The sequence below is a fragment of the Oncorhynchus nerka genome, linkage group LG13 (assembly GCF_034236695.1).
Source record: "Oncorhynchus nerka isolate Pitt River linkage group LG13, Oner_Uvic_2.0, whole genome shotgun sequence".
NCBI classification, from domain to species: domain Eukaryota; kingdom Metazoa; phylum Chordata; class Actinopteri; order Salmoniformes; family Salmonidae; genus Oncorhynchus; species Oncorhynchus nerka.
This window is the reverse complement of record NC_088408.1, coordinates 61,458,096-61,482,244: the sequence shown is the minus strand read 5'-3', so window position 1 is coordinate 61,482,244 and position 24,149 is coordinate 61,458,096. Positions and strand designations below refer to the sequence as shown.

At 43.1% G+C, this 24,149-nt stretch overlaps 3 protein-coding genes across 4 annotated transcripts in view; 1 reads left to right on the top strand and 2 right to left on the bottom strand.

Moving 5' to 3' along the window:
• Positions 1–2,374, top strand: part of LOC115139785 (intermembrane lipid transfer protein VPS13A-like) — a 58,065-nt gene extending 55,691 nt beyond the window's left edge. The window contains 1 exon segment of the mRNA XM_029677563.2: positions 98–2,374. Within this exon segment, the coding sequence (XP_029533423.2) occupies positions 98–148 (51 nt within the window). The 3' untranslated portion in view covers positions 149–2,374.
• A 106-nt stretch (positions 2,375–2,480) lies between these two features.
• On the bottom strand, positions 2,481–18,081 carry LOC115139784 (guanine nucleotide-binding protein subunit alpha-14-like). Its single transcript, XM_029677559.2, has 7 exons — positions 17,595–18,081; positions 6,220–6,404; positions 5,905–6,059; positions 4,808–4,936; positions 4,348–4,477; positions 3,987–4,140; positions 2,481–3,717 (listed from the first exon to the last, which is right to left on the bottom strand). The coding sequence occupies exons 1-7, from the start codon at positions 17,716–17,718 to the stop codon at positions 3,527–3,529; spliced, it is 1,068 nt and encodes a 355-aa protein (XP_029533419.1). The 5' UTR covers positions 17,719–18,081; the 3' UTR covers positions 2,481–3,526.
• Positions 18,082–20,910: 2,829 nt separating this feature from the next.
• LOC115139783 (guanine nucleotide-binding protein G(q) subunit alpha) overlaps positions 20,911–24,149 on the bottom strand; it is a 37,308-nt gene continuing 34,069 nt past the window's right edge. For both annotated transcript variants that reach the window (XM_029677557.2, XM_029677558.2), the window contains exon 7: positions 20,911–24,053. In XM_029677557.2, the coding sequence (XP_029533417.1) occupies positions 23,863–24,053 (191 nt within the window). In that variant the 3' untranslated portion in view covers positions 20,911–23,862. The remainder of the gene's footprint in view (positions 24,054–24,149) is intronic.

Genomic DNA, 24,149 nt, shown 5'->3' with positions numbered 1-24,149 from the left:
AAACTTACGCAATAGTTTATTTAGGATGTGGTTCCAAGTTGTAATGTGACTTTTGATGGTGTAGTTTTTAAATGCGTATGGTTTTGTTTATCTGCAGTGGGTTCTTACCAAGCTTGAAGACGCCAGGGAGAGTCTACACAAATACTGATTGGCCACTCTAATAGGGCCACCAACCAGCACTGAGACATGACAAAAAAGTACAACGTTGACTGTTATAGTGTGTGTGTGTGTGTGTGTGTATGCTAGGAGAGTAGGGTGTGCCTCCATCAGTGTACTACTAACTCTCAGGTTAGACTTTATCTTTCATTCACACACACACACACACACACACACACACACACACACACACACGGACTGTCTGGACATCTTGCAGACACACACGGACTCCACTATCACAAACACCATCACTGTTTCGGTTGTACACAGCAATATGGCAGGAATATCGGCTAACTCCTTGCACTACCGTAAGCCTGCATGTGGTTGTACCCGAAGAGGCCGCGGTGGGAGTATTTGATGGCGGCAAACCTCTCTCGGATGTTCTGTCGGTGTCACAGGTGAAGACAGTCTTTTCTCGGTCTGGGTTCTGCTCCTGGTACATCTTCAGGATGAACACCCTGGCTGCTTTAGGGTCATTCTGCAGCCCTGGAAATGAGCTTTAGTTATGGCGTGTGGAGTCAGCCTCTATCTCTATGTCAGCTTGCAGTCTGTCTGTAAAACGATGTTTGTGTTGTGAACGGCGAACACAAAACCCTACACACTGTCACCGCTCCGATTGTACACAACTATGTGCTAGAAATTTCTCCTTTTCCCCAAATAAATGTTTTTTTGTTGTTGTTTTCGTTGAAAAAGTAGGGTACCTGAATGACTTTTCAAACTGCCACTGTTGAAGTAGCCCTATCCATCACATTTCAATCCGTTTGCCAGTTACTGAGTGATGTGCTTGAAACGAGATTGTGGCCAAATGTGAAGTATTATTGTGGGACTCGGAGCACTGGGTTTAACTGCCTTGATATGTATATGTTACACACACTGTTATTTTACTGGTTTATATAGGATGGGGGACACACACACACACATACACACGTTAAACTGTTCATCTGCTTGTTGTGATAGTTATTCTGTACCAATACTCCCCCTCTTCCTAAATCATTAACTTATGTTTTTCTATACATTTCTGCAAGCTATGACTTTGCACGTGATTGAAAAAAGCATGCTATTTTTATACAGTACACGTCGATCTGCTGTTAAATGATTTCAATAGAGTATCCTGTGTGTATATACAGGTAACTTCCAAAATAAAGGAAACACCAACATAGTGTCTTTAATAGGGCATCGGGCCACCCAAACAGCTTCAATGCGCCTTGGAATAGATTATACAAGTGTCTGGAACTATTGGAGGGATGTGAAACCATTCTTCCACAATAAATGTAATATTTTTGTTTTGTTGATGGTGGTGGACAATGCTTGGAATCTGGTGATTGAGACACCCTGGGGCGGCAGGGTAGCATAGTGGTTAGAGCGTTGGACTAGTAACCGGAAGGTCGCAAGTTCAAGTCCCCGAGCTGACAAAGTACAAATTTGTCTTCTGCCCCTGAACAGACTGTTCCTAGGCCGTCAATGAAAATAAGAATTTGTTCTTAACTGACTTGCCTAGTTAAATAAAAACAACAACAAAAGACACCTGCTCCTTTGAGACCCCTCATGGGCAACTGGGCATTTTTATATTATGACCCTAAGCATGATGGGATGTTATATGGTTAATTTACTCAGGAACCACACCTTTGGAAGCACCTGACTTCAATATAATTTGTACCCCTCATTTACTCAAGTGTTTCCGTTATTTTGGAAGTTGTGTGTGTATAGATATAGATCTCTATTTAAGACAGGCGGCACCTTAATTGGGGAGGACGAGCTCATAGTAAATGGCTGGAATGGAATACATTTCAATGGTATCAAACACATGGAAACCATGTGTTTGTTCTGTACCATTCAATGTGTTTAATACCAATCCATTCTAGCCATTGTTATGAGCCGTCCTCCCCTCAGCAGCCTCCTGTGATTTAAGATCATCTATTGAGGGGTTGTATCTCATCATTGCCGATTTTCATGTTTTTATACAGCAGGTATGCAATGCCATTAACGACGAAGAGTTATGCAATGGAGAGACATATTTCAAATAAATTGTCAGCTGCTACATTCATACTCAAATGTTTTAAAGGTTTGTTTTGGTTTGGGGTCACTAATTAATGTAACTAAATTATTTAATATGTTTTCGCCTTTGTCAGCAAGTGCTCTCATTGTGAGGCAGTATAAAATCACTGGTGCAGGTAAAGTTCTGCCATTTTTTTGAAAAATAAAGGGTCTATTTAATTTGTTTGGTATTGGTCTTCCTGTCATTGTGGGATCTACAAAGACATACAATCTGCACATATTTCTCCAAGTTCTGCTTGACACTTTTTAATCTGAGACGCACCAATAAAAATGGTAAATTTGACTAACAATTTATTGAAATGTAACAATGTAGAAATGACTTAATGCACATATTAAGTAAGTAAATGGTCATAATCTATGAATGGAGAATTCTTTCATGATCAAAAATCGGTTGTTAGGAATACCTATTCATGTTTATGCACTTCGGGGTGAATCCTAACTCCCACTTCAAATTTGAATTTTCACTTAGTTTCCCATTGACAACAACTGAAAATTTGAATCAAGTGGAAGTAAGGATTTGCGCCTAAATGAAGGTCTCTGGTAAATGTCTCTATAGTTCACTGGAATTATTCTGTTATTCCTCTCACAAACAAGGCACTTTAGACTGATTACTTGGCTAAAATATGCACGTCTTCACTGTTTAGATATGACGGAGTACATAAATACAGTATCTGTATGAAAACATAGCATTTTTGCGGCCAAATGTTGCTCACATTTAAGCAAGTAAAAGACTGTGACAAGGACTGAATCCACAATTTCACTTGCACTCTCACTGTCATCACTATCACACTACTGCTCAAGGAAAGATATCCTGAGGAGTGTTGTACGTAATTGCTAGATACATCAACTTAACACAGTTCATTTTTATATCAATCAAAATGTGCTATACTTTAACTCCTTCCTCTGTGCTAACTCCACAACAAATAAATTAAAGTCGTCCATTTCAAGGAAAAAAACATTTTTGGTACAACAACCATACGATAAAAATCTATTTTATACATATACATATGAGTAGAATTTTCATCATTTTGAAAAGTTATCTAGAGGAGCTTTTCTCTTGGTATAGATGCTCAACCTAAAAGGCACCCTGGACAGAAAAACAGCACTACAAATCTGGCAGTCTGAGCATATTCTTCTAGCACATCAATCTGACCTTCCAACCTAACCATATACATCTACTCTCAGGTCTCCTAGCCAGATCCCAGATCTGTATGTGCTTTAACCAACTCATGTCAACGATAGAGAAGTTGGCTGAATCACATCATCTCGGACCAGTCTAGATGTCTCCTAACCTTGCAGGAGCCCTAGCACTCCTCTAAACCAGGTTGAACTCCTTGAGGTTGTGTCTGAGGATGGTGTCTTTGACAGCAACAAAGACAAAGCGGATGTTCTCTGTGTCGGTGGCACACGTGAAGTGGGAGTAGACAGTCTTTTCTCGGTCTGGGTTCTGCTCCTGGTACATCTTCAGGATGAACTCCCTGGCTGCTTTAGGGTCATTCTGTGGCCCTGGAAACAAGAGCTTTAGTTATGGCGTGTGTACCTAGAGGAGGTTCGATGAACTACACTTGTGATGCGTAACCTTGCCTGAGACTTGAAAATGTGTTAGCTCCCAGAACGAATGCCTAGGCTTTAGCTCAGTGGGCTAACATGTTTTTGAGTCATGTGGCAGCCTGGGTTTGATACCAGGTTGGTCAAGTGTGTGTTAAGTAATGTGTTTACTTACTATACACATAAGAATAGCGGTCACACACAACACAAACACTACTAGAGCTTACCGGTGTATTCTGGGAAGTAGTTGACAAGGTGGGAGTGTGTGATCTTCTCCTCTAGGATGTCAGTTTTGTTGAGGAAAAGGATTACAGAAGAGCGCTGGAACCAGGGGTATGTGATGATGGTCTTGAAGAGGGCTTTGCTCTCTTCCATGCGGTTCTAGGGGAAGTTGATGCACGTACAGTAAGTGGATATGATGGTCCATACTCATCGAATGTGTGAGATGCATTTTAATGTGAGGTACATTTGACTTAATAGCTTATTTTACTCATCAATTTTACACGACAGCATGTTAGCTCAACGAATGCGGCCTTCAAGTGTATCAGGCAAAGGCCCGTGACCGTGCTCTGACTGACGGGAGCTCACCTCATTGTCACACTCAGCCAGCACCTGGTCGTACTCACTAAGCGCCACCAAGAAGATGATGGATGTGACGTTCTCAAAGCAGTGGATCCACTTTCTCCTCTCTGACCTCTGACCCCCCACGTCCACCATCCTGTCACAACAAGCCAATGTTTGGAGTGCTGCTTATTGTATACCAATAGACAGACATTTGTTGTTTACAAGCAAACTTCTCGTTTGAGTGACGCGCGCGCATCCTCAACAAAAAAGCTCTGTAGCAGGATAGCTAACGCTGAAGTTGGGATCTTGCTAAACTTGGAGTGATGACCATGAAAACATTCTCTATCCACTCCCATGTAAACACACCCCTTTCTGATTTGGAACTGCCCGCGCAACTTTTCATGACACAGACAGGAAATGGGTCTGTAGTGTTTCTCGTATGTAGGACACTCAGTGGCGATTGGAGAACCAAAGTGTCCCTCACCTGAAGATGACGTTTTCCATGTCGAAGGGGTACTCGATGATGCCTGTTGTAGGTACTCGGACCCTCAGGATGTCCTGCTGGGTGGGCAGGTAGGAGGGCTCTGCGATCCTGTCCATGTCACTCAGATAACTGAACAACACATGAAGAAAACGTTTAAGGGAATGATGTGTGCTCGCCAAGAGAAAAGAACAATGATGCCACAACCAATGATACACACAATTTACATTGGTATACGCTGAAGAAAACCCAGCTAGGGTCCAAATATTGTCCATGTAATTAAACAGGGCTTGTTGGCAGCATATTCACATTCCAGTATGAATATTGATTTAGTTCCTTCTAGGGCATGCAGGGAAAACATTGCAGCAGCACAGATTTCATCTTTAAGGGTCATTGAATGGCAGAGTGCTGTGCACCTGTCTGGTCAAGGTTGTCACACGCACAGAGTTGACCCACCTAAACGCCGCCACGCGCATCATCACTGACACACTACGATCTACCCGCTTTCCTGACTCCCTGTCCTGACAAACGTCACCCCCCATACACCCAAGACTCGAAACTACCCACAAAATGATTGAAATAGTCTTCAATGCCCCACACCTGACGTTCCAATTTGTAAAGACGCACCCACTGATGACTTCAACACAAATCTCACCTGGACACAAGAGTGGGAGTCACTGGACCTGACAAATAAGCACCGCATCATGACCCACACACAACAGCCCCCTGGTCTCAACCTCCCCAGGAAGGAGTCGTCCACCCTCAATAGGTTAAAGACTGGCCACGGCCCATGCCTCGCCAAACCTCCACCGATAAGGAATAAAAGCTCCCTATGTGCCTGTGGGGTGGAGTAAACCATGCACTACATCCTTGAAGCCTGTCCAATCCACAAACTCAGTGGAGGCCTATTAACCCTCAACACAACAGGACTGGAAGTAACCGCTTAACATTTTTTATGACTTCGCAGTCTTATGTTATAGTGTCTTTACTTTTTGGCGATAGACATGTCTTTGGCTAAGGCCAAGTTACCTGACCTGTGGTTTTCCTGATCATGACCAGTTCAAGAAAAACTCCTGGCCCTATGACCTAAGTCTACTCACTATTTGGCGGAGTCAGAAAGCTGGTACTCCCTGCGACGGTCGTAGCACTCCTGCACTCCACTGTCCATCCACAGGCTCCTGATGGCGTCCACATGGCCCCTCTCCAGATCATTCACCATGTCCACCTCCACCTCACTCAACATGCTGGCATAGCCCTGGGAGGGAGGGAGCAAACAAGATGGTTGGGGTGTGTTCCTTGGGGCACGCAATGGAAAATGCTTTAAAACACTTCACAAAAGGAAAACAAAAGTCTTTGGCTCCTTGATTAGCCAGTACTGAGGTAGGGCTGAAGTGTAATGTTGCTGGGATTCTTGCCTTATTCTGGGCCTCAGAGTAGGGGATGTTGAGGGTCTCCATGGCGCGGATCATGGACTGCATGGCAGTGAAGATGTTCTGGTACACCAGCTTGGTGAAGCCGCGCTTGTCCTCCTCTGAGTAGCCGGCCCCATGGATGATTCTCATCTGTTTAATGAAGGTGCTCTTCCCACTCTCTCCAGTACCTGACAGAAAGGAGGGAGGAAAGAGACACGGTTGATCACAATACAGCCCCTTACATCTGGTGTTCCCCAAGGCACTCTATTTGGCCCAGTCTTACTCCTTGCCCTCATCAATGATGCTGCATAAAAGGCTGCCGACCCTGTGTGTAAATATGTCAGTGACATGAATAGACTTGAAACAAGCAAGCTGCAGCAACCATCAACAATGCAGAAGCAACTAGATACGCTCAGCACCTGGTCCACCAACAGCGACATATCAAAAGCCAAAGAACTCCATCTCATTATCCAACAGGACCTGCACTAGAGCAGTGCAGAGCACGTGGTCTAGTGGTAAAGCTCCCTTCTCTAGATACAGTGTCTCTCCCCCCACCGGAGACAGGGGTTTGATCTCCCTGTCCCCCCTTCCCAATGGCCCGTCTCCCTTTCTCATTCATTCATCATAACTGTCTCAATAAAGTCTACAAAACATATAAGAATTCCAGGTCCACTGAAGTCACAGGTAAAAACTCAACGTGGTCTGCAGTGAGTTGCCAGTAACTGCTACTACTGCTGCAGAGGGAATGAGTAGGGCCCAGGGAAGAGGAGAGGGCCAGTAGAGTAGGGCCCAGGGAAGAGGAGAGGGCCAGGAGAGTCGGGCCCAGGGAAGAGGAGAGGGCCAGGAGAGTAGGGCCCAGGGAAGAGGAGAGGGCCAGGAGAGTCGGGCCCAGGGAAGAGGAGAGGGCCAGGAGAGTAGGGCCCAGGGAAGAGGAGAGGGCCAGGAGAGTAGGGCCCAGGGAAGAGGAGAGGGCCAGGAGAGTAGGGCCCAGGGAAGAGGAGAGGGCCAGGAGAGCAATGCGTGTCCAGCAGCTAGAACAGCAGAGCCTGTGACTGTGTAACGCCACCTCCGCTGCTCTATGAATCACCCGCGGTTAACTCTATCACAAACAACCACACCAGGATGTAAACACACACTGAAAAAACCATCCATCCACCCTGCTATTGTAAGAACAATGAGCAGTGTGTGTGTCTAGTTGACAAGGAGACCTTAGAGCCAGGGCCTCTGTCCTTTGTATGTATCCCAGCAGCAGTGCTCTAGCAGCACGGCAGCCTTCACTCCCAGCTGTGTTTTTGTTTCTGTGCCTCTGAAAATATTAATCTGGACACATTATATCAGCACTATGGCAGGATTAGGTTGAGCCTCATCCCCCAATCACAGCACTGATACACACACACACACACACACATTATCTAATGAGTCGGGCAACAGCAACACATATTAACTGAACTGCTCCGAGGCCATAAATGATTGACAGATTCATTGATGAATAGAATAGTGACCTTGATCAAAAATATATTATGTGAAGACACTCATAGACCCAAAACAGGGAAGAGCTTACATTGAAGAGCTGTAACGGAGCATGTATTAAACTCTTGTTGCCACCAGATTGTTAGCTTCTCTTGAAGAGGAATTGACCTGGATAGGCCGAGGTGAAAAAGAGACGAAAAAAAGGAAAGAGAGGCGAGAAAGGGAGATGGGGAGAGGAGAGAAGCTTGTTCTTGAGAAGTGTGCTGTTTAAAGAGGGGGCCAGCTGGTTAACAGTCTTCTCTCGTTCTGTAAACTGTTTTGCGTCGTTTCTGAGAGGAAGTCAAAGAGACTTCATTCCTGACCACCATTTAGTCACAGTTCCTGGAGCCCCTCAGGATTTAAACATGTCAGCATAGGAATAAATGCTGCCAACAACACACCAGACACCAACAGATTCAGAACAAACGTTCCTCTGTTGCTGGGTCTCCTCTTTCTCTAGCCGCTTGTGAATCCAACGCACCTCACTCAAACACACACCCACCTTCCAGCCAAACATTAAGCTACTCTTGGAGGACAATGGAAGTGGTCTTCAAAAATGCTTCTTGCAGTGTTTGTATGTGTGAGAGTTGAGATGGAGGGTTTCCAAGAGACTAAAAACAAATAAGTAAGTTGTTGCTAAGGAAACTGTATTTGCAGACATCTGTACATAGGCTTTGACAAATTTGAATGAATTTGACTTTCAAAAGTTAGCCAGTCAATATTCTAATGAGAACAACATGAAAACATGTCCTCAATAAGCCGCCAGATCCATCCATCAATCAGACTTGTGCCTGACCATGACCAATCAAAGAGGTCACAGGCACTTGTGAATATTAAGTTGACCAATCAAAAGGGAGAGTTAGCATGTACAACTGTCCAAAGCAGTCAGAGGGGGAGCTGGTATTTGCACTTACCCTCATGATCTAGTAAACCATAGAGCTACAATATCAATGTTCCATTGAATTATATTTTAAACACTGTACTGGAGAGGGTTGATCCATCCTTTTGCCATTGAGATTAGAAAGTTACGTCAGTTTTCCAAATCAATACAATGAGTTATATTAATATACCAACTTAATTCCATCCATTAGGACCTTCACACAGAGAACAGAACATGATTTAGCTATAGGCCTATACACCTATTTTATGCTTACAGTAATTATGCATTCTTTCAGACCCCTACTTTTAAAAATATAATATAACACAAAGCCCACCACCCATCATTGAAGAACTTTATGATTTCCAGTTGAATACGTTTTTATTCTAGTGTACATTGCTCTCCCTGTCCTTACCACAAAACTCCCCTAGTTCCCCTCATGACAGTTACACTTATACCAAGCAAAATATAAACGCAACATGTAAAGTCTTGGTCCCATGTTTCATGAGCTGAGATAACAGATCCCAGAAATGTTCCACTTGCACAAAAAACATATTTCTGTCAAATGTTTTGCATTCACTTTTAGTGAGCATTTATTCTTTGTAAAGATAATTCATCCACCTGACAGGTGTGGCATATCAAGAAGCTGATTAAACAGCATGATCATTACAGAGGTGCACCTTGTGCTGGGGACAATAAAAGGCCACAAAAAAATTACAGTTTTTGTCTCACAACATAATTCCACAGATATCTCAAGTTGAGGGAGTGTGCAATTGGCATGCTGGCTGCAGGAATGTCCACCAGAGCTGTTGCCAGACAATTCAATGTTCATTTCTCTACCATAACTCAGAAACCATCTCAGGGAAGCTCATTTGCGTGCTCGTCGTCCTCACCAGGGTCTTGACCTGACTGCAGTTTGGCATCGTAACCGACTTTACTGGCCAAATGCTCACCTTCAATGACCACTGGGACGCTGGAGAAGTGTGCTCTTCATGGATTTCAACTGTACCGGACAGATGGCAGACACGGTGTATGGTGTCGTGTGGGCGAGTGGTTCGCTGATGTCAACGTTGTGAACAGGTTGCCCCATGGAGGCAATGCGGTTATGGTAAGGTCATGCATAAGCTACGGACAACGAACACAATTGCATTTTAGCGATGGCAATTTGAATGCACAGAGATACCGTGACACAGAGATCCTGAGGTCCATTGTCGTGCCATTCATCGGCCGCCATCACCTCATGTTTTAAAAATGTCCCAGTTCTTCCATGGCCTGTATACTCACCAGACATGAGCATATTTCGGATGCCCTGGATTGATGTATACGACAGTGTGTTCCAGTTCCCGCCAATATCCAGCAACAACATTCCACAGGCCACAATCAACAGCCTGATCTACCTTTATGCAAAGGAGATGCTGTCGTGTCGTGCTGCATGAGGCAAATGGTGGTCACACCAGATACTAACTGGTGTTCTGATCCGCAACCTACCTTTTTTTTTAAGGTATCTGTGACCAACAGGTGCATGGTTGTATTCCCAATCATGTGAAATACTTAGATTAGGGCCTAATTTATTTATTTAAATTGACTGATTTCCTTATATGAACTGTAAATCTTAGAAATTGTTGCATGTTGCGTTTATATTTTTGTTCAGTATACATGCAGCATCCCATCCATGCAGATAACCCTTGATTTGACCATTTCTATTGGCCATTGACTTCAAACATATATAGTAGATGATTGTTGATGATGAATTATACTGGAAACTGTTCACTCTCAATGATTCCTGATCTTGAGTCAAAAAAAATTAACACCAGGAAGATAAAGTTGGTAATTATTTGGCTACCCAGCATCACTAAAGGGCAAAGTGTGTAAACTGATCCTTGTATTTAAAGAACAACTAACAATGATGGACCTGCAGTTAAAAAGGGCAAGCCTGACTACCCATCGACAAACGCCACACCCACTAGCCTTTCTTATGGAGTGATTGCTAGAGCAGAGGAATCAAATTCAGAATGAGTCGTCAGGCAAAAAAATGGGCTGCATAAGAACCTATATCTGTGCGTGTGAACGATCTTGCGTGCGTGTGTGTTACTGTAATGGCCAATCTGTTGGGCAAAGAGAAGTGTGTGTGTGGTGTGAGGGTGATGCTCTGTAGACTGTCAGAGGTTCTGTCTGTGGTTGTTTGGACATGTTTATCGGCTCTCTCAGCTCCTCTCTGCAGACCCCATCACACACTCTCGCTGCTAGCATTCCTCTCCGAGTCCTACTGCAAGAACACCACGTCCTCACACACTACCAGCCTGAGCTGGTTCAACAAATATGTTGTATGAGTGTACAGTGCATTCAGAAAGTATTCAGACCCCTTCCCCTTTTCCACATTTTGTTTCGTCACAGCTTCATTCTAAAATGGATTCAATTCATTGTTTTCCTCAACAATCTACACACAATACTCCATAATGACAAAGTGAAAACAGGTTTAAAAAAAAAAGAAAAACCTTATTTACAGACTTTGCTATGAGACTTGAAATTGAGCTCAGGTGCATCTCGTTTTCATTGATCATCCTTGAGATGTTTTTACAACTTTATTGGAGTCCACCTGTGGTAAATTCATTTATTTGGACAGGAATTGGAAAGGTAGACACCTGTCTGTATAAGGTCCCATAGTTGACAGTGCATGTCAGAGCAAAAGCAAGCCATGAGGTCCAAGGAAGTGTCTGTAAAGCTCAGAGACAGGAGTGTGTTGAGGAACAGATCTGGGGAAGGGGACCAAAACATTTCTGCAGCATTGAAGGTCCCCAAGAACACAGTGGCCTCCATCATTCTTAAATGAAAGACATTTGGAACCACCAAGACTCTTCCTAGAGCTGGCCGCCCGGCCAAACTGAGCAATCGGGGGAGGAGGGCTTTGGTCATCTCCAGAGTTCCTCTGTGGAGATGGCAGAACCTTCCAGAAGGACCAAAACCATCCCTGCAGCACTCCACCAATCGGGCCGTTATGGTAGAGTGGCCAGACGGAAGCCACTCCTCAGTAAAAGGCACATGACAGACCACTTTAAGTTTGCCAAAAGGCACCTAAAGGACTGACCATAAGAAACAAGATTCTCTGATCTGATGAATCCAAGATTGAACTCATTAGCCTGAATGCCAAGCATCACGTCTGGAGGAAACCTGGCACCATCCCTATGGTCAATAATGGAGGTTTGTTAGCAGTGTCCAAACATGGCACCATCTCCTTCACCAAAATCCAGACAGCTTATGTTCTGAAAGAGCTGCAAAATCACAAACTGTTATATACCTATATCCATCCTGCCCTGCCTTTTTAAAATCTTCGAAAGCCAAGTTAACAAACAGATCACCGAACACTTCGATTCCCAACGTACCTTCTCCACTATGCAATTTGGTTTCCGAGCTGGTCATGGGTGTACCTCAGTCACACTCAAGGTCGATAAAAGACAGTACTGTGCAGCCGTCTTCATTGACCTGGCCAAGGCTTTCGACTCTGTCAATCACTGCATTCTTATCGGCAGACTCAATAGCCTTGGCTTCTTAAATGACTGCCTCGCCTGGTTCACCAACTACTTCTCAGATAGAGTGTTAATGCTACATTGTAATTATGTTTCCTCTATGGCATACAGTGGGGCAAAAAAGTATTTAGTCAGCCACCAATTGTGCATGTTCTCCCACTTAAAAAGATAAGAGACGCCTGTAATTTTCATCATAATGAATGACTTGCAGAGAGCTGGGACCAAAGTAACAAAGCCTACCATCAGTAACACACTACGCCGCCAGGGATTAAATCTTGCAGTGTCAGACGTGTCCCCCTGCTTAAGCCAGTACATGTCCAGGCCCATCTGAAGTTTGCTAGAGAGCATTTGGATGATCCAGAAGAAGATTGGGAGAATGTCATATGGTCAGATGAAACCAAAATAGAACTTTTTGGTAAAACCTCAACTCGTCGTGTTTGGAGGACAAAGAATGCTGAGTTGCATCCAAAGAACACCATACCTACTGTGAAGCATGGGGGTGGAAACATCATGCTTTGGGGCTGTTTTTCTGCAAAGGGACCAGGACGACTGATCCGTGTAAAGGAAAGAATGAATGGGGCCATGTATCGTGAGATTTTGAGTGAAAACCTCCTTCCATCAGCAAGTGCATTGAAGATGAAACGTGGCTGGGTCTTTCAGCATGACAATGACCCCAAACACACCGCCCGGGCAACGAAGGAGTGGCTTCGTAAGAAGCATTTCAAGGTCCTGGAGTGGCCTAGCCAGTCTCCAGATCTCAACCCCATAGAACATCTTTGGAGGGAGTTGAAAGTCCGTGTTGCCCAGCAACAGCCCCAAAACATCACTGCTCTAGAGGAGATCTGCATGGAGGAATGGGCCAAAATACCAGCAACAGTGTGTGAAAACCTTGTGAAGACTTACAGAAAACGTTTGACCTCTGTCATTGCCAACAAAGGGTATATAACAAAGTATTGAGATAAACTTTTGTTATTGATCAAATACTTATTTTCCACCATAATTTGCAAATAAATTCATTAAAAATCCTACAATGTGATTCTCTGGATTTTTTTCTCATTTTGTCTGTCATAGTTGAAGTGTACCTATGATGAAAATTACAAGCCTCTCTCATCTTTTCAAGTGGGAGAACTTGCACAATTGGTGGCTGACTAAATACTTTTTTGCCCCACTGTATTTATTGCCTTACATCCCTACTCTTCTACATTTGCACACACTGTACATAGATTTTTCTATTGTGTTATTGACTGTACGCTTGTTTATGTGTAACTCTGTGTTGTTGTTTTTGTCGCACTGCTTTGCTTTATCATGGCCAGGTCACTGTTGTAAATGAGAACTTGTTATCAACTGGCCTACCTGGTTAAATAAAGGTGGAAGCATCATGCTGTGGGAATGTTTTTCAACGGCAGGGACTGGGAGATTGAGGGTACGAAAGAAAAGTACAGAGAGATCTTTGATGAAAACTGCTCCAGAGTGCTCAGGACCTCAGACTGGGGTGAAGGTTCACCTTCCAACAGGACAACGACCCTAAGCACACAGCCAAGACAATGCAGGAGTGGCTTGGGGACAAGTCTCTGAATGTCCTTGAGTGGCCCAGCCAGAGCCCGGACTTGAACCCGATCGAACATCTCTGGAGAGGCCTGAAAATAGCTGTGCAGCGACATTCCCCTTCCAACCTGACAGAGCTTGAGAGGATCTGCAGAGAAGAATGGGAGAAACTTCCCAAATTCAGGTGTGCCAAGCTTGTAGCGTCATACCCAAGAAGACTTGAGGCTGTAATCGCTGCCAAAGGTGCTTCAACAAAGTACTGAGTAAATGGTCAGAATACCTATGTAAACGTGATAATTCTGTTTTTTCCGCAAACATTTCGGAAAACCTGATTTTGCTTTGTCATTATGGGCTATTGTGTGTAGATTTATGATGGGAAAAACAAACTATTTAATACATTTTAGAATAAGGCTGTAACGTAACAAAATGTTGAAAAAGTCAAGGGGTCTGAAAACTTTCTGTAGCACTGTATGTTTGAGCACATCACTGTAACATTTTCTCTGACTGAATCTCTAATATAGGATGTGAAGGCATGGTGCTGAATTTGATTCAGTCGGCCAGGCAGTCTCAACAGAGAGACAAGGGTCAAAGGTTAAGATTTCATAGCAATGTTTGGAGAAGCAGGCAGGAGATTTAAGGGTACTGTCCAGAAACAACCCCTAGTCCCTACCCCCTAGACAATTGTCGCGATCTGAGAGGATGTGACAGGTTTAAGCGATATGACAGTAGCTCCAACTTGCCCTCTAATAGGCTACTAGAAATGATGTTGTATTGCTTACACCTGTCCAATCCTCTCAGATATGTATAGAATTTGGGACATCTATTCTGTAACTTTACAGTGCAATTTTAAAAGTTGCCTGTGTGTTTGCCTGATAGTTCAAATCATCCGAAAGTATCTACATTTGATTGTGAAGCTCAACAAAGTCACTTATAGATGATTTGAACATGCTAATATCGGTTCCATGACTTGAATGGGATTTGTGCCACAAATGCTAAAACATTAGCATTTGGAACCCGCACCAGGGAAACTAAACCAAAGCATGGATTTCTGGCCTACCTTGTCCATAGGCTACTTATAGGGTAAGGAAACAAATATGTCATTTTGTCATTTGAACTATCCCTTTAACATCCCGTGTTTAGAAGTTGTCATGTCAGGTTATAGTTCAAAGAATTATGAATTATTTTGAAAATATATACAAAGGTAAATGATCATTTCTACAGTTTCTATCTGGTTTAAGTTAAACTTTTAGTAGTTTGTTTGAACCAAAACCAAAAACATTCTAAAAGAGATTCAGCCTATTATTTTCTTACTACGGCGACCATGACGGATTGAATTGGATTTCAGCCCTCATCTGGAGCGCACGGTCATATGTTATGCACCATTGGTTTACACAGTGATGTAATAGTGAAATAGGGTTATTACCATACCAGTAGTACCACTGTGGTTACCACCACCAGTCAGTCCGCTTCCCTGTCTATCTGTCTGCCCAGCTGGCCCCTCCCCCGCTCAGAGGAGCATTCAGCTGTGGGCATTACTGGCATTAGCTATAACCATAACCACCCAGCTTGCCCCCCTGACCACAGAAACAGACACACAAACCTCCACTTCTTCATTTGTGGGAGCTAAGGTGTGAGGACAGTAGCCTACACAAAACCCTGCTGCAGAATCTGTATAGTCTCTTACTGAAGTGTGAGGAGGCAGATGCTGGTGTAAAAACAGAGGTGGATCCATTGAACCACACTCACGTGAAAAGTAAGTTCCCTTGTTTGCGGTGATGACTGATGCCCTCTGTTCACCAATGCTAACAAGCAATAGTTCAAAGTGTTACACAATACACATGGTGATCATATGTAGGTCTGGCCCAGACACCCTGCAGTGTCAACCTTTTCATCATGCGCTGAATGTCTCCCATGAGTTTTACTGTGGGCAGTCACTGGTCTAATGACACCTTCTGGGACATATAGTGGCTCACACACTTCACTGCTTCTCAAACACACACTGGACAGAAGAGCACCATCTAAGGTGTTTCCTTATAACACAACTAGGCCTATGTTGGTCTGCTTTATGGCAAACAAAGATATTCAAGTTGTAGACATGTCTGTGATACATTCTGATGTAATTCTTAACATAAGATATGGCTTTTATAAAGGTTTTGTGGTGTTTAACAGGTGAAGATCTATGGGAAACACAAGATAATCCAGTGTTTATGACATTTAAATAAAAGTTGTTTATATGAGAATGTGCGTTTACAAGCCCTTCTTTTTTTCACTCTAGACTTTCGGGCATGTGATTAGAGCACACTTTCCAGGAGCGTTGATCAGGCAAAACTGAAATGATACTCTCAGCTGTATTTGCATGACTTTGCATGAGAAAATAACCGTGGTACACCAGCTACCTGCGACTACAAACACATCGGTGGGCCAACGCCCCAAGGCAAGGCACCAACATTTCGTAATTGAAAGCTTCGCAGTTAATTATTATTAGTTGTTAGCAAAGTAAGCTATTCTATTTGTTGACAATGAAAGTGAAACCATCACATTTTTTTCACCAATACAATTTCATTCACCTCGACTGGGTGCAAAGTAGCCCAATAATGTACGGTTAAGGAGCAGGAACCCTAACTCTAACTCTATAAAGGTGTGTAGTAATTTCACCTTTTGTTTTTTGAAAATGATTTCTCGTCGATATGAAAGTTCAGTACCAAATGTTTCCAAAACCGTATTGCAAGTGAGGCGTATTGACATTGAGACAGAGCTTCTGGGCAGCGTCGGTGCATTTGCCCCGGATGGCAGACAGGTTCGTAAATACAACGGTATATTAACATAGCTGTCTATGAATGGGCTAGTTGCAAAGGCGCCTTCTATCTGAGCAGCACAACTGTTTAGTAAGCCTTGGCAATATTTTTTTTAAAGTTATGCTTAATAGCATAGAAAAAAAGTGTGAGTGCCTAGGCTATGTTGAGAAGTTGTGCAGTGCTGACATTATAGAACAATGTGGAACAACTGTGCCAAGCTCAGTGAACAGTGCCAGAGCGCACCACAACCACATCCGGTGAGGGAGGGTGAAGTCTGGGTGAAGGAAATGAAATTAAAAGGAGATAAAAAAAAAGGAATGTGCTCCCATGTCTGCACAGCATGGACACATTATAGGCCTATTACTTAATATATTACATGTGTTATAGTCTAACATCACTGTGATAGCCTAGCCTACTGATCCTTTCCTCACCTGACTTGACACCTATGGCCAGGTGTGGTCCACGTTTTGCCTAGTAGCCAATTTCGAAACTTGGTTGTACATCAGCAGTTTTCCTCTTGTTATATCTCATTCACTGACAGTCACTCAATTAGCCCATGTCAATAATGTTGGGGTGATAAATTAGTCTATTTAGTCTAACTAAACCAGCTATCTAAACTTGTAGTTAACATGAATTACTGACTGGGCACACAGGGCACCTGCTCAGGGGCCCAGATCTCCAGGGGCCCCACACTTAACATGTCATAAATGTCATAAATCATAGTATCATGTGTAGAATTGCAGGACATCTGCTCTAAAACTGCAACAATAAAAACATTATGTCAAGCAAACTTATTTGTTTACCATTTGCTAATAAAATACCTTCTCCTATGTACATATTAAATTATAGTTTATAATCCAGGTGCTGAGTTAGTGTGAGTTAATGTGTAGCAGCTATAGCTAATAGGCTATGTGTTTGTAGATCGACTGAGGTGAATGAAGCTGCAGCAACCAATATGATTGATAATGGCTGGGGTCATTTTTGCTCTTCTCCAAATAGCATTTTAACGTTTTTAAATGGTATAGAAATTAAGTAAATGAGCTTCAACTTTCTTCAAATGTAATGGACCCTGGCTACAGCCGTGGCTATGCACTAAGCAGTGTGATTGACAGATGTGATAGCTCTCACCTAATAGCAGCAGTTTGAGTTCCCTGCGCGAGTCTTTCTTGTCCCGCCGCAGCTGCCTGTCAATCTCCTGATTGATTCTCTGATTCTCCTTCTCCTCGGCCGACATACAACATCCAGCCATCATTGACGCAGTCACTGTCCAATGTCCCCTCTGTTTGCACTTACAGCACTGGAGAAGATGGAGCAGTAGACACGGGAGTCCCAATGAAAGGCCAACCTGTCTGCCCAATTAGTTCCTCCCGGTCGGAATGCGCATAGCAAATAAATTGTTCTTTTCGTTTTCCCGTTTGATCTTTCTGTCTGAAGTTCCCGGAATCGTCTCCTTCCCAGTTGTCGGTATAGGAATATACTAACCTCCTGCTCTACAGGTAACAGCTACAAGCTGTGGGTGAACATTAGACTGGCAGTGCGCATATGTTTCCTGGCGCTTGGTCACATCCTGAACTTTATCCAAGGCAGTAGAAGGACACATCTCCACCGGGGCGGGGACGGGCGCGCCTACAGTAGATGCCCGACTATGATATAGTTACTTACAAGGAGCCTGCAGGAAGCAGGGCCGGTTCTAGCCTTTGAGGGCCCTAAGCAAAGTTTGGTTGGGGGCCCCCCACCTTGCACAAAATATTTTATCAGCTCCTCTGTTGATGGTGGAGAGGAAAGTTCATTTCCTGCAATTCTACACATTTTGCCATGGGGCGTAGAGAAAATGTGGCAGTTTTAAAGCACATTTTCTGCATTTCTACCAAATTTGCCATGAGTCGGAGGGAAACATTTAGCAGTTTTACAGCAAATTTCCTGCAATTCTAGTCATTTTGGAATTACTTATGCCTTATCGATATTGAATCTGAGTTAGAATGACTAACAAAATGGCTAGAAATGGGGCTCCCTGGAGGTCAGGCCCTGTGAGCTGGTAGGTATTCGGCCAGGATTACTATAAATTTAGATAGCTGGCTAGATTAACTAACAATGTAAAAATTGGTAGATGACATGGCTAATTAAGTGACTGTCAGTGACTGACATAACAAAATAAAAACTGCTGATGAAATGACACCTGGTGTATTCTACTATTCTATCACTCAATAGTAAGTTGAGACCCCGACTCCAGTTGCTAAAATATATACACTACCGGTCAAAAGTTTTAGAACACCTACCGATTCAAGAGTTTTCTTTATTTTTACTATTTTCTACATTGTAGAATAATAGTGAAGACATCAAAACTATGAAAGAACACATATGGAATAATGTAGTAACCAAAAAAGTGTTAAGCAAATCAAAATATATTTTATATTTGAGATTCTTCAAAGTAACCACCATTTGCCTTGATGACAGTTTTGCATACTCTTGGCATTCTCTCAACCAGCTTCACCTGGAATGCTTTTCCAACAGTCTTGATGGAGTTCCCACATATGCTGAGCACTTGTTGGCTGCTTTTCCTTCACTCTGTGGTCCGACTCATCTCAAACCATCTCAATTGGGTTGAGGTTGGGTGATTGTGGAGGCCAGGTCATCTGATACAGCACTCCACAGCCTGGAAGTGTGCTTCGGGTCATTGTCCTGTTGAAAAATAAATGATAGCCAGATGTGATGCAAACCAGATGGGATGGCGTATCGCTGCAGAATGCTATGGTAGCCATGCTGGTTAAGTGTGCCTTGAATTCTAAATAAATCACAGACAGTGTCACCAGCAAAGCACCCCACACAATCACACCTCCTCCTACATGCTTCACGTGGGAACCACACATGCGGAGATCATCCGTTCACTTACTCTATGTCTGACAAAGACCTGGCGGTTGGAACCAAAAATCGCAAATTTGGACTCATCAGATTTGGACAGATTTCCACCGGTCTAATATCCATTTCTTGTGTTTCTTGGCCAAGCAAGTCTCTTCTTATTATTTATGTCCTTTAGTAGTGGTTTATTTGCAAGCCATGAAGGCCTGATTCACGCAGTCTCCTCTGAACAGTTGAGATGTGTCTGTTACTTGAACTCTGTGAAGCATTTATTTGGGCTGCAATTTGAGGTGCAGTTAATCGCCGATTTCGGAGGCTGGTAACTCCAATGAGCTTATCCTCCGCAACAGAAGTAACTCTGGGTCTTCCATTCCTGTGGCGATCCTCATCAGAGCTAGTTTCATCATAGCGCTTGATGTTTTTTGCGACTGCACTTGAAGAAACTTTCAAAGTTCTTGACATTTTCCAGATTGACTGACCTTCATATCTTAAAATAATAATGGGCTGTCATTTCTCTTTGCTTAATTGAGCTGTTCTTTCCATAATATGGACTTGGTATTTTACCAAATAGGGCTATATTCTATATACCAACACAACGATTGTCTCAAACGCATGAAGGAAAGAAATTCCACAAATTAACAAGGCACATCTGTTAATTGAAATGCATTCCAGGTGACTACCTCATGAAGCTGATTGAGTGAATGCCTAGAGTGTGCAAAGCTGTCATCAAGGCAAAGGGTGGCTTTTTTGGAGAATCTCAAATATAACATTTTGGTTACTACATGATTCCATGTGTTATTTCATAGTTTTGATGTCTTCACTATTATTCTACAATGTAGGAAATAGTACAAATAATGAAAACGCTTGAATGAGTAGGTGTGTTCAAACGTTTGACTGGTACTGCATATCTTTTTTTATTGTTCAGGGGCCCCCGATCAGTCGGGGGGGTTATGTCACTTATGCCTGGAACCAGCCCTGGCAGGAAGCACTGCAATGTAACAATATTTGACCTGGCCAATTGGAAATCTAGGACCACATGACAAAAGGATAACAGGAACACTACATCAAGACTCCCAATTTACAGTCTTCCTGCTTTAGAAATTAGATTAGTTGAATTCTTTGTTTGGGCTAATTATATTAAGTCTAACAATTCAATCAAATGTAACATAAATATGAGTCCTCTTGAACTCCTCTGCAGGGTTTACCTGTCTGTCGCAACTAAGCCAGTCACCTCACAAGGTAAATATCCGGCAAGTGACTCCAGGATAGGGGTTCTTTATGGTATCTTTATCTCTATGTATGTATGTGTGTGTGTGTGTGTTGCAAATTTATTGTAGGAAAATACTTTGCTGTAGTCACTTTATTTGTCTTCCCTGGGAAATGTTCTAGCTGGCTTCCTATCCTTCTGGTCTGTGTGAATACTGAAACATGCTCACAGAGGAGTAACATTCAGAGAGAGGTAACATATGATGAAGTGTTCCTTAATTAAATGAGAGCAGGAGGCCCAGCTCCCACAATAAGACAACATGTACAAGTTAACTTTTTCTATCACTTGTATGTAGTTCATAAACAAATCTGTACATTCTGATGATTGGCCATCAATAGCTTTTATTAATGTACCATCCATTAATATATCCATTCAAACAAATTTGGGTTCCTAGCATATTGTGATAGTGGTGCACATTCTTTTTTTGGCAAGTGCCACATTTGGTCCGCGACCTGCATTCTAACCCATCACCCACCCCGATAATCAAGTGCCCACATGTTCCATCCCATAGCCCCCTACCCCTTCAGTATCATAGATCTGAACGCACTAGGTCGTGTTTATTATGTGTAACCGGATTCAGTGTACTAGCTTAGCATATAGCGCTGCCTCCCAGAACTTGCCTCGGACTGCTCTTGAACCATGGTCCTTTACCTTGCCTACACACGTGACCGCCCGCTTGACAACGTGCAAACCATTTGAGCTATACGAAAAGGTACCAGTAGGTCAGCTCCATTAGCCGAGGAATGAATTTACAATACGTTCTTAACTCCATTGAATAGGCACCAAACGTTAAACATAAACTGAAACCTGGCTTTGTCCAATAAGAAAAACTAGAATTTTCTTGTTCCGTTGTTAAAAAAAACGTTTTTGTTGCATGCATAATGAACACGACCCAGAATAAATTCAAGCATGTAGGGACTAGGGGGTGGTTCGAATGTAGAGGTGGTTTTCGTGGACCCTCGACAGCAAAAAGACACTGGAAGGTGTTTTTGAGAGGCGTATGGATTGTTCTCCTGGTCACAGCTCAGTCTTAAATGTTAACATAAGAAACCTCAGGGGTTGCAGCATTACGTTAAATGGCCAATGAACAATTAGCCCCAACGGAACGCGCAGTCCCAGTGTGGGGATGACAAGGGGAAATGGGGAAACTGCAGAGTGCTGTCTCCAAGGCCCTGTTTGAATAAATAAAATAGCTAACAAATGTAGTCAAATAAAGAAATGAGTCGGATAATGCGTGATGTGGTCCTTCCTACATGACAAGTGCTCTTTTCCTGAAGCCAGTATTTAGATTTAAACCAATGGAATTAGCCAGGTAATTTTTTTTTTTTACACGAAAGTCAATTAGCAAAAGCGATTGCAGCTTCTGGCATATCGTTTCGTTAGATCATATTGATTGCTCCTTAAGCAGTTCTGAAACTGCACTTCATTTGTTGTTGAGAAATGAACTGGCAAAAACATATACATTCTCATTTTAAAAACAAACAAACGTAAATATTTTTTCCCCCAAACGAATTAGCCATACATTAGACATACAATACAATTACATAGATACATTTTTTCAATACCACACATTCAATCTGCCAAAAGAATAATGATTACAAAGACAACATGCATGCTGCCATATATATATATATATGAGAGAGAGATGTATGTCAAATGATTATAGCATTCATAATTGCACTATACCTCAATAAAATGTCAATTACAGGGTTATGTTTAGGGAATTGTTACAAAAAATGTACATACTCAGAGAAATAACTGGGAGTCAGAGCCACTGCGCCTTTTAACGTGGGAAACAGCTAATCATCTCCACTGCTAACAAACCAAAACAGTTGGACAGCTGGGCTGTGATTGGACAATCAAAAGGACAGTTGCATTGTGATTTCTCAGTCTATGTGAGACACTGGCACTGTGATTGGCTGCCAGAGCTGCCTTTGCGGTGGTCCAGCTCAGTCCAGGCAATGAGAGAAGACTAGCGGCCCCTCTACGAAAGAAGAGCCCTTGACAAAAGCGGATTCTCACAACTGAATCTGTGTTTCCCATCACTAACAGAGCAAGGTCCTCCATCCCCCTGGTCCCCGCCTCCGTCTGGTCAAAAGAAAATAATTTCATACTGTGCAAGGTGAACCAAACCCAAGACTTGGATAAAAAGGCCTATGGAATACAACCGACCACATAATCACAACTGATCACAACTGGTCACCAGAGGACTTCAGCTTCTACTGCCAATAGTATTATAATTTCCATACAATGACCACAAAACGATTGGCCACTCAATTTGGCATTAACAACACAACAACTCTATGAACTCCAGTGAATGTGTGTTTTGTCAGGCTTGGCATACTGACTCAAACGAGTGGTTTTGGCATTCAACGATGAATACGAGATGGGGGAGGAGTGCGTAACCAAAAACGGGAAACTCTTTAAAATGGTCACGTGTGCATTGGCAACTCTTGGTGCCTTCAAAAGGCTGGTGTCCCGTCCTGCTTCCAATACACTTTCTAGTTGACTGTGCAAAGGGGAGCGTCGAGTTAACCTTACTGTACGTCCTTTTGGCATCGGAAATCAACAGGACCTTAAAAAAGTCTGCGTGGCACAGCGTGCGACATCAACACTGTCTCATCAATAACCTTTTCCTGACCCCGGGGCCTGTGATGGACAATGAGTATCATGGTGCTCACTCCACAACCTAGTTACACGGATAACCTCCTGCCCTGCTGTGTGGCTCAAACGACTCCCACGTCAAACGCTACCAAATCATTTGATGCAATAACGAAAAACAATCATTAATTTTTTTTTTTTAAATCACAGTATCAACCCTTTTCACCCTTTCTGAGGAAAATAAGTGTGAGGCAGAAGAATGGACGCCACAGACCGGCGGTGGAATGGACCGACTGGGTCAAATCAGAAACACAGAAGGCAGGAGCACCTTGGAATCAAGATCAGAGGCGGACAAAACCCAGCTGTCACTTTGCGTGTCTTAAAAATAAAACGTCACAACGCTTAGCCTAAAACAATTGGAGGAACGGTGCTGTACATATCCAACAACGACATTTAAACCCCCCAAAACCCCCTCAATAATGTTTTTCTTTTAAATAGACAAAAGAAAGGAAGGGTCAACAATGGCAATAAATTAGCATTACGCAACCATTAGATGTTTGTTTTGGCAGTCAGTTTGACATTCAGTCAGTCAATGTTGGAGAAGGGCCTCGGCCCCAGTCATGCTCCGCTCATGCCGAAGAAGTCCCTTCTAGGATTCTAACTCTATGGCTTTCACACCAGGTTATACTCCTTCAGGTTGAGTTGCAGGATGGTGTCTTTGACGGCGGCGAACACAAAGCGGATGTTCTCGGTGTCCGTGGCGCAGGTGAAGTGGGAGTAGATGATCTTGTCGCTGTCCGGGTTCAGGTCCACAAACATCTTCAGGATGAACTCGCGGCCCGCCTGGGCGTCTCTCTGGGGACCTATGTTTGAGACATACACATATTACAAGCCTTGTTATAACACATTATAAAGGCTCATTCGTGCTTTTAACAAGTCATAAAGCATAGAGGTTTTAG